The 11185-nt window shown below is 34.0% G+C and overlaps 1 protein-coding gene across 1 annotated transcript; it reads left to right on the forward strand.

Moving 5' to 3' along the window:
• The first annotated feature begins 8137 nt into the window (after positions 1-8137).
• On the forward strand, positions 8138-10096 carry ZIP2 (ZRT/IRT-like protein 2). The gene is made up of 2 exons (XM_079017881.1): positions 8138-8819; positions 9477-10096. Exons 1-2 carry the CDS (start codon positions 8186-8188, stop codon positions 9863-9865), a joined length of 1023 nt encoding a protein of 340 aa, XP_078874007.1. The 5' UTR covers positions 8138-8185; the 3' UTR covers positions 9866-10096.
• Positions 10097-11185: the final 1089 nt, after the last annotated feature.

Below are 11185 nucleotides of genomic sequence, written 5' to 3' on the forward strand. Positions count from 1 at the left end.
AACTAGGTTTTTGAGTAATTTTTGGCGCAACTTATGGAAAATGGTGAACACTCAGCTCAATTTTAGTGGTGCATATCATCCTCAAAGGGATGACCAAATAGAAGTTGTCAATTGATCCCTTGGTAATCTTTTGTGGTGTTTAGTGGGTGATCATGTGAAGGCCTCGGATCAGAAGCTTTGTCAAGCTATGTTTGCTCATAGTCATGCTATCAACCGAAGTACTGGATTTAGTCCATTCCAGGTGGTGTATTCTGTTAAGCCAAGATGACCACTTGATTTGATGTAACTTCCTATTTCTAGTGTTGTTCCAAAGAAAGTGTAGGATTTTGTTGATGGACTACATGATGTTCGTAAGGTTGTTCATGACAACTTTGTTTGAAATAACTCTAAGTACAAGCAAGATGCAGATAAAAAACACAGACACGTTGATTTTGAAGTACGTGACTTTCTTTTGGTTGTTTTGACTAAAGATCACTTTTTAGATGGTAAGTACAACAAGTTGTTAGCCAAGAAGATTGGACCAGTGGAGATTGTGGAGAAGATTAATTCCAATGCTTACCATTTGTAGTTGCAAGTCAAATTCGTTGTTATGATGTTTTCAATATAAAACATTTGCTTCCTTATTATGGGGATTCTTCAGATGATGACTGTGGTGCACCTTCGATGTCAAATTTTTTCTACCCAGGAGGGGGTGATGCGGGCCCTAGTATGTAGGATTGGGCCCTTGCATTTCTAGAGGCCCACCACCATGTGATTAAAGGGGCTTCACAGAAATGACCATAACTTTGGCTACGAGGCTCCATTTTGGGTCTACGACCAGTCAAATCGAAGCTTGGAGCAAGGAGCACATTTAGATAAGTCCCAAAAAATCGTTTTTTTGTCCATAAATCGCTTTCTAAATGGAGTTATGAAAATTTTTGTTATGTTTTCCTTAATTTTTGGGTTTTGTATTTCGCCCACGGACCTTTAGGATTCCATTTTAATTTTTGCTTCTTATTTAACTGTTGCTGATGAAATTTATCTGGTCGATGATCAATTTTATGAACTTTCAATTTTCTCCCAAATTCTGTGTGTGCTAACCCAGATTTTGAAGCCAATCCCACGGTATTCATAGAATCAACGTGGTTTTGAAGAGATTGTATTGTTACTCTTTTAGAATCAACAAGTTCATTCTTGGTTATCTTTCTTTGTTTTTGTATGCTGCATCATTAAGTCACTGGATAACTATAAGAACATCCTAAGAGTACTAAAGAAGCAATATGAGAATGCATATGAGATGATCATTTTAAAATAAGATCTTCATATAAAGAGCTACATAAGATGCTGACTTCAAAATTGATAGATATAATTATGAATTATAATCGGATTATGACTTCATTATGGAATGAAGAGTAATTCTTGTTGGAATAAGGTCTAAGAAAAACATAATTACATATTCTACTACAAAATCAAAATAGACTACTACTTTAGAAGTTGTAATCAAATGCGATTGGATGAATGAGTTCGTTGAAAATCTATGTTGATTCTTGCCATTCAAGGATCACATAGAAATCTTTATGACTACGAGAGTATACTTAATCAAGCTAAGTAACTCTATGTCACATAAGAACACCAATCATATTCTCCAAGACATTCAACTATACTTAAAGTAAAGTTAAATATGGAGATGATAGTATTCATAAAATTTACGCAAATTAAATGTAGTCGAACCCATTAATAAAGTCCTTCTTTAACTTGGGTATGAATGGTCACACTTTAATTATAAAACTTCATTATTCTAGAAATGGGATTTTTATTTGGATTTAGTATTTAGATAGTGGAACATTAAGACAACAACAATTATATTATTTTGATATATTGGGATATGATCATCACATTAATACTTGTTGTGTTCTATATTAACATGTTTAATCTATCATTAATATTATTAATCTAAAAGTTCATAGTCGGTTATAATTGTGGGAGCAATTACGAAGTAAGACTACTATGAATTGGATTGGTTGGCTCTCATTAGATGAAAGTTGGCAAGTGGTTGTAACCAAAATTCATAGGTACTTGCCAGATAACTTGTATTGAACTGAAACACATCAATTTCACCTCATGGATTGCTATCATGAGTGATACTTGATAAAAGGTACTATCTTTGTATTCTTAACACCTGAGATACATAGTGGGTTGTAAGTTTAGTGAGTGCTATGCTTTGATATGGTCAAATACTATCCTTAAAAGGGCAGTCATAAAATCCATTTTCAGGTATAGTGTGAATTATGCAAGAGGCTTTTCCTATTATCTTTTGAGAGTTAGACATATAAAGTGCCTTACCAAAAGTTGAATACCTAATAAGATTGATTGCGATCTGTATCTCATGTTTAACATGATGTCTGTGACAAAATGATAATTGATAACTTAACTTATACACCAATTATAACTTTGAGCTTTTGGGGAATTGGATGTTGATAGAATGACATAAAGTCATGTATTACTAGGGGCGGTGAAATCTTGCTAAACATTTACCAATGTCTATATTACTCGATAATGAGTCTTGTGCAAGTTGGAGGTTGAAAGATCTATATGCCCAAGGGTCATTTTAAAATGATTTTGCTAGAAAATATACGATCCTAAAGTGTCATAGTAACAACAACTTGATACAGTTGATTATTAATTAGAAATTGATTTTAATAAATATTCAGTAAACTCTTGTAATTAATTGAAAATTATTTATTTCATGGAAATATAAATTTTCATTAATAAGTAACATTATATATATATATATATATATATATATATATATATATATATATATATATATATATATGGTATGATTTATTAAGTCATGTAAAAAGTTTTGGACTATAAGGACTTTTGTCTTTTACCAAAAGGTTAAGGTTGATATTTTATAAAAAAAAGTTTATAAAATTTAAAAAACTAGTCTTATTTTTATGCTTTATAAGTGTATGTTGTAAGAAAAGAAGAAGATATGGATTTTGAGTTAGTTTAATCAAAAGTTATGACATGTCTTATAAGTATGGGGGAATATACTAGGGTAGGTAGATGAGTGATTAAGTGGTTAAGAACTTTTGTGTAATAAATATACTTTTAGGGCTTTTAAGCCTTCATTCACTCTTGTATCAAAACCGTAAGATGCATGTTGCATGAGTACTCTCCCCTTTTTATTTAAGACTTAATGTTTTGCTTACTTGTTTCTACTATCTTTAAGTTCTTATTGTGAGATGCACATAAAGCTTAAGAGATTAAGAGTTTTTGGATTATCATCTACATCAAGTTGGATCATTGTTGGTGGATATCTATGATGAAGTTTTAATTTCATTCCATATAAACATTCAAGCCTCCCCTTGAGGATTCAAAGGCTACAAAGGTTGTTTTCTTCTTCTTATTCCTTCTTTGGTTTATGTTTTTTCTTTCCAAATTTTGCAAGAAGATCCTTAGGGTGTTTAAACTAGTTTTATGTTATTCAAATTTTAAAGTGTTCCATTTGCTAAAATCTTGAGTTTTAAAACCATTTTCTAAATAAAAACACAACACCATGGTTATTCATGCAATTTCCATGGTCCCCCATGGTCTTTCATACAATTGCTATGGTCCCCTATGGTCTTTCATACAAATGTCACAAAGACAATCTAACATAACATGATAACAAGTGTCCTACATAGTATATTGAGAAGACTCACCTGAACTAAACAACAAAAACTCTATAGAAACCTCAGCAAAAGAGAAACTATCCTGAGTTACGTAATGCCAAACCAAGACTAGTACTTAGTGAAAAACTCAATTCTACCAAATTTTGACGAAAACTCAGATTGGCAAAAAAGTCAACAGTTAACGGTCAAAGTCAACAGTCCACCAACTATCAAACATCGCGCCACAACCAATCTCGTTGGCCGTGTCGTGGTCACTAAAGGAAAAAGCAGATGTGGGGTATGCAAACCACCACACCATGGTGAACGCCCAAAACAACTTATTCTATTAAGCTCTTAACCACTAAGTCCAGAGCCCCAAAACTCATATCTGATTCTTTTAATGATTCTCATGGATAAATTTTCCAACTTTATACATTCCAAAGGCCCAAAACAATGAGATCTCTAACCATATCTCTCCATTGGACCAAAAATATCACAAAGGCCATTCATGAAACTCAATTGAAGATAAAGTCCAAATCTTCGCACCATAATAGGTCTAGAACACTTAAAGATTCAACCTTTAACCCTGGAGTAGTCCAAACTCCAACTCAATCCATAAAAGGGCCAAAGCAAGCATTTTAAGCACTAAAACTCCAAATACTCTTAGATCCAAAGATGAAACACAATAAATCAAGGATCTTTATAACTTGCAAGGTTCCAAAAGAGTAGAGATGGTAGAGATCCACAAGATTCAAGCTTCCAAGCACAAACTTTCTTTCATTCTTCTTTAAAACACCTAGAATATGCACCAAAATAGGTTCAAGGAGAAATGAGGAGATCAACTATGAAAAGGGAGGCTAGGGTTTTCTCCAAAAGAGCTCTTGATGAGTTGGAGGATACAAAATGACCTAAATCACTAAACAATGCCTTTAAATACGAAGAAAACCCGAATTTTATTGGGCTTGGGCTGCACAACTTACCATACCGTGGTGATCTTTATATGCATGCAAATGTATTAACAAGACCCATATCCTATCTAATTGCTTTTGACTTAATAGATACCAAAAATAAATTCATAAATTCATGAAAAGAGTTCCAAATATCACTTTTTCCTAGTTTACCCCTTGACTTTAATTCACACTTTTAGGGGCTTAAATCACCCCTTTAGGGGATTAAATCACTTAACCAACATTATCAACATCTAATAAGGTCTAAACTTTATTCCCTTTAAGCCTAAGACATTTACTCGATCAAATTATGGTATTTTATCTTGAAATTAGAAATATCCCGAAATTGGACGTTACACTACCACCACCACCACAACACATCACCACAACCATCGTCACCGTCACTGTCCACCACTACCGAAAAATCAACACAAAGACATACAAACCACCACAACCGGTGTACACCACCATTGGAAAATTGACACAAATATATACAAAATACCGCCATTGAAAATCGGCGTAAACACACACACCACCACCACCGGCCACCACTAATAGAAATCGACACACACAAACCATGAAATCGACATATACAAACCACAGAATTGATAACACACTCCATATGATTCAAATCTCCATCGCTATCAGAAATGTTTGATGGAATCAATGTTGGAATCATCATAATCGTTTGATCGAGGCAACAAGGTTTTGTCTGAGGGGATGGCATTGAAGGTGGATAGGGTGTTGAAGATGGTCTCAGAGATGGGAGGTGATGGTGAGCGTCATATATGGTGTCAAAGACGACGCCTGATAGTGGTGGTGGTGGTGTCGGTGATGGAGATGCCAATTGTTGCTGTTTTGCCATGGTTTTATTGTTAAGAAGGAGATGGACACAACCACACATTTCATAATAGTCCTCATATTTACATAAGGTGACCGACTACTTGTTTATAAGCCGCTAAAAGGTTAAAATGGAAAAAATTAGAGAAATGTGAGGCATTAGTAAACATAAAAACGGACTCAGGACATCACCACACATTTTATGTAAATATGAGCGATTTTATGTCACTAACCCTATATTTTGTAAATAACGATTTACAGAATAATATTAGTGACTAATTTATAAATAACGATATCCACAATGGAGTGCGTATTTTCTACAATGAAGTTGATAAATAACGATTTTCACAATAATATAACGATTTCCACAATGGAATGCGTATTTTCAAAAATGAAGTAGATAAATATATAACGATTTGCACAATACTATTAATAACTGACTTATAGATGATTGTCTAATATCATATATTGAAAAAATGTATCAGATAACATATATTAGCAACAATGCAATTATAAATCATTTTCAAAATATAAAAACTCATAGTGAACAATTATGAAAGAATAACTAATTTTTTTAATTACGCACATTTAATATTTCGACCCTATAATCAAACTTTTCGATCAACTTATGTTATTAACTAAAGTAAGCGATGTTGGAAATTATAGAGGAATAAGAAAGTTGTCTATTTTTCTTAATCCCACACTGGTGGGAGAAGAAGTCTAAAATGGGTTTATAAGTGTTTTCTCTTGATAGATTTTCAAATTCTTTAGTGTATCAAGAGATTGAGGCAAGCTCACACATAAATATCTTGCCTAGTTGTAGGAGCATGTGCATAATTTAGGTGTGCTTGACACATCGTAATATGCATTGTTCATTGGGATTGAGGATAGTGGCATACCTTAATGAGACCCAAGGTAGTCTGTACTACCCTTCAAATTTTTTGGCGCAACAGAATATTTTTGAGAAATTTTCAAGCATAGTGCAATTTTTCCGACGTGCTACCCGTGACATTTTGTTTTAGGCCCACCATCGACTGGAGAGCTTTCTTTTTGGCAAATTCAGGTTGAGTTGGTTGGACCAACCCAATTAACATTGACCGGGTTGTGTTCACTTTGTGGATATTGTGGTAGAGCATTCTAGAAGCCTCCAGAATCAAGTTATTTGAAGAGCAAGTAGCCACAAATAAGGATAGACTTAACGTGACACGTGGCGAGCCATGGTAGGGTTGTTGTTAAATATCAAATTTTTTTTGCGGGCTTCTAGTGTTTCTACTGCTATATATTACATAATCGATTTGCGTTTATATCTTCTTTGCTAACTATTGGAACGGAAAATATTCTGCATCAAATCCTGAGTTTTACGCTAAAGCTTACAACTTTAGAGCAACGTAAAAACCTTTAAGGACATGAGCTTCTTCCATGAAGTATTTTACAAGTCAAGATCAACTACTCGAGGTTGGTTTTTATTTGCTGTTATGTAATCTTAATTTCTTCCAACAACGAAACAATCTTCATTCTATTTTTCTTATAATCATATTTGATCGTAAAGAACTGATTTGGTTTCTGGACGAAACTTGGTGACTGTAATAATAATAATTTGATTTATTATTTACAACATATAATTCTCAATAGAGAAAGTAAATATACTCCTACTTTTCTTCTTACTTATATATATATTCATGTGAAATATATACTCCTACTTTTCTTCTTACTTATATATCTATTTATGTGAAATGATGAAATATGTCTTAAAATATTATTAGTTTTATAAAAATATAACAGTTGTCACCATTTTATATGAGCGGAAAGATAAGTAAAAAACAATTTATATGGATAGGAAGATAAATAAAAAAAAAATATTTAATTTCTCTTCTTAATATTATTTGTCTGTTTTATTACATCTCTATCGGATTTGACTGAGCCACTGAGTTTGAATCATTAATTACTTCATCTCGGTTTCCTCCCTCTAGTTTCTTGCTAGAGAGTTGTTAATGAAATTTCCTCCCTCTAGTTTCTTGCTAGAGAGTTGTTAATGAAATCGCTATTCTAAAAAACGTTCATCACTTTCTAAAGTTGTATGAAACTAGAGGATATTGAAGGTTGTATGTTATAGTCACAAATGATCCACTCGTCTGTTATAAAAAATAGTTAGGACTTCGATATTATAGCAAGGAAATCATTTTTCTTCAATTATTAATTAAATACGGAAACATAAGATTATGTTAGAGAAATATCATACATTAATTAATCCGTAGATCTACATCATTTAACACATCATCTTATCCTTTGCAACCGTGTAATATTAAAGAAGTTTGATGTCTTAAGAGAGATGATATTGTGACATACAAGTTAGGGTTTCAATTTTATTCTAAAAACTGATGGCTGCTTCAATACTGAACCCGAAAGGCGAAAACATGCGATGGTGTTAGTGCAGGGATAATCATACATTAATTCATAAATCAACGTCATTTCGGACATCATCCTATTTTCTTTAAACGTATGTGGAAAACACAAGGGGAAGTTTTGGATACATTAGGTTCCGGCATTGTTAAAATATGCCCCCGATATTTCTATTTATATATTGTAGAGTTTTATTCACGTTGACATCTTCAATGACAACTGTGGTGCAGTACACCTATTGGAAAGTCAAGACTGTACTACACTCTAACAACACCATCTAATCTGAAAATCGGTACTACATACATATATAACTAAAGAAAACAAGTGTTAAAGAGCTTAACTGTAAATCTAATCATTTCCATGGCTATCTCCTTCCATTTCATCAAGTCAAACTCAGCTCTTTTGTTAATCACTTTTCTCTCTTTACACCTTTCCCTGACCACCGGTCATGGTGGTCACAGCCACGATGATGAGGAGGGCACCCTCGATTTGCGTGCGAAAGGGTTGGTGTTGGTGAAAGTTTATTGCTTGATCATTATGTTTGTCACCACTTTTGCTGGTGGGGTGTCTCCTTACTTCTACAGATGGAACGAAAGCTTTCTATTGTTGGGCACTCAGTTCGCCGGCGGTGTGTTTTTAGGGACTTCTCTCATGCATTTCTTGAGTGACTCTAACGAAGTCTTTGGTGATCTTACAACAAAAACATACCCTTTTGCTTTCATGTTGGCATCGGCTGGTTACCTTCTCACCATGTTTAGTGATTGTGTGATATTATATGTTGTCGGAAGAGGAGGTCATGGTGGTGGTGGGGAAAATAAAGTGGCGGTGGTGGAGGAGGAGGAGGAGGGGAGGATGAGGGGTGGGGATCCATCGGAACATGGAAATCACAGCCACCCTATATTTGTTAAGACATCATCCTTAAGCGATACCATTCTACTTATCCTTGCATTGTGTTTCCATTCTATTTTCGAGGGTATTGCTGTTGGTGTATCATGTAAGCTTCTACTCCCTTTGTGTGCTTGTTATATATATTCATAATTACACATACGATGATAATAGTGCAGGAAAAACAAACAAACACTTGATGTGATCTACTCGACTATATGTTTCAATGTTTGCTAACTGTCAATATATGGAAAAGATAATGAATTGTTTTATAGTCATGAAAAAATCTCGATTTAGAGCTAGGTAGCCATAACTCTCTAACAGACTTCCAATCCTTAGGCATAACACAGCTTAATTAAGAGAGTAGATCTTGGGAATCTTTTTATGTTATAGGTTGTAAATTAAATGGGTCTTAGAATGTTTTGTAGTAACTTTTGTTTAGTTTTCGTCGAAGAATCTCATTCGTCATATGGGGTTATGACATAGGCTCAGTTGGCTGAACTACGTACGTATATACTTGCATCGATCATTAGTGTTTTTCTCTTTTTCTCTGTTTGGTTTTTTAGTGTACAACAAAAACCAAAAGTCTGAATTCTGAAGGGATGAAATAGGAAACTATCACCCTAGTTGTCTAGCTGATATAACCCTTTTCTTTCAAAAATTGTTGTCCTATTTGTACTCTGAATCAAACTCTATGATCAATATTAATAGCGTGAACATGTATTCATATAGTTTTAAAAAACGATATTTTGATGTTGCTTTTCAGCAACAAAAACAGATGCATGGAGAAACCTATGGACAATCTCTCTGCACAAGATTTTTGCAGCAGTTGCGATGGGAATCGCTCTCCTGAGACTGATACCAAAGAGGCCATTCTTATTAACCGTGATCTACTCTTTCGCCTTTGCAATCTCAAGCCCTATTGGGGTTGGAATAGGAATCGCCATTAATGCCACAACCGAAGGGGTAGTAGCTGATTGGATGTATGCCATCTGCATGGGGATTGCTACTGGGGTTTTTGTTTATGTAGCTATTCATCATCTCATAGCCAAAGGTTTCAAACCACAAGAAGACGCTTACTTTGACAAACCATTTTTCAAGTTCCTTGCTGTGCTTCTTGGTGTTGGAGTCATTGCAGTTGTGATGATTTGGTAACTTTCAAAAGGATTTCTAATCATTCGGATCTTGTATGTGGATGTTATTTGCTAATGTACTCCATTTTATTGTATAATCTTCTGCTTCAACAAGTTTCTTTTCTATTGCCTGCGGTGTGTAATAATGAATATTCCTGAAGGGATCATGGAAATGTAATCTACTGCTTGTGTATACGTGTATATGTTGCCCGATACGTATTTGATTAAGGAACATTCTATTTCTACGGCACAAGAGATCATATATAATTCATAAGTGGAGAAGAGATTATATATAGTTATATACTCTATAATATTATGGTCACGGTGTCAAACCTTTTCTTGGAGCAGGTTTAGGACGGTACCATCATGTGGATGAATGGGTTGGGTAGCTGCATGCAATCTCTCTATCTCCCAGTTATTTTTTAAGTGAAAATGACTCATTACTCCAAGAATGTTTTTCGAATTTACTAATCAATATTTTAACTTTTTTTTCTCTATGTTTTATGAGAGAATAAAGTTGTTTTGTCAAATCTAATTGGTCATTTTTGAATAAATAAAAGGGCAAGCCGGCAATTTCTTTGCCACCTCATCTATTGCGGTGATTAGGTGTCAATGTTAATGTTATGTGGATTTAGTTTCAGAAAAACGAAAAACTGATAGTACAATATATTTTAATTTGCCACCTCATCTCACTCCTTTAGGATACTATTTGCAAATTCTTCATCTTCATCTTCCTTTCTTTCAAAACGCCATGACTAAAAACACCGGGGTTTCTCTGGGCTTATACGTCACCATCTATGTATTAGCTTTTATCTTCTCAAAGATCACCATAACTTAGTTCTCTGTTATCACACTGATGGCAGAAAAAACAGTTTGTCATTCAAGACACCTCTGGTATGTCGTTCTTGACGTTTATTATTATTATTATTATTATTATTATTATTATTATTATTATTATTTTGTTTCGGTGTTGACCTAATTTCACAGGTGTAAAGCTGGTATTGTTCAGATAACCCAAGATAAAACCCTAAAATCGAATGTTTTCTTGAAGAAGACGATGAAACTCACTAGCAAGGACCAAATCAGGTTTGGAGGTTACAAAATGGTTTACAAATTGACAATTAACGATTCAACGTCTTTCGTTGCGAAGAAGCTATGAAAAAAATGAACAAAACATGATCGAGGATTTTTGAGAGAATTGGAAGCAATGGGAGATATAAAGCATCATAATATCATTACTCTTTATGGTCATAATGCCAAATGGAAGCTTAGACGTCATTCATGGTATGCATTTCTGCAGTTTTGACTTTTAAGGTTGATTTTAACTTTAAAAGTCAAATTG

This window comes from Lactuca serriola, chromosome 8, assembly GCF_051521515.1.
Source record: "Lactuca serriola cultivar US96UC23 chromosome 8, Lser_US96UC23_V15, whole genome shotgun sequence".
Lineage (NCBI taxonomy): Eukaryota > Viridiplantae > Streptophyta > Magnoliopsida > Asterales > Asteraceae > Lactuca > Lactuca serriola.

Coding starts and splice junctions, on each gene's coding strand:
- ZIP2 (XM_079017881.1), top strand. CDS start 8,186: ATGGCTATCTCCTTCCATTTCATCAAGTCAAACTCAGCTCTTTTGTTA. Junction 8,820..9,476: donor TATTGCTGTTGGTGTATCAT/GTAAGCTTCTAC, acceptor GTTGCTTTTCAG/CAACAAAAACAGATGCATGG.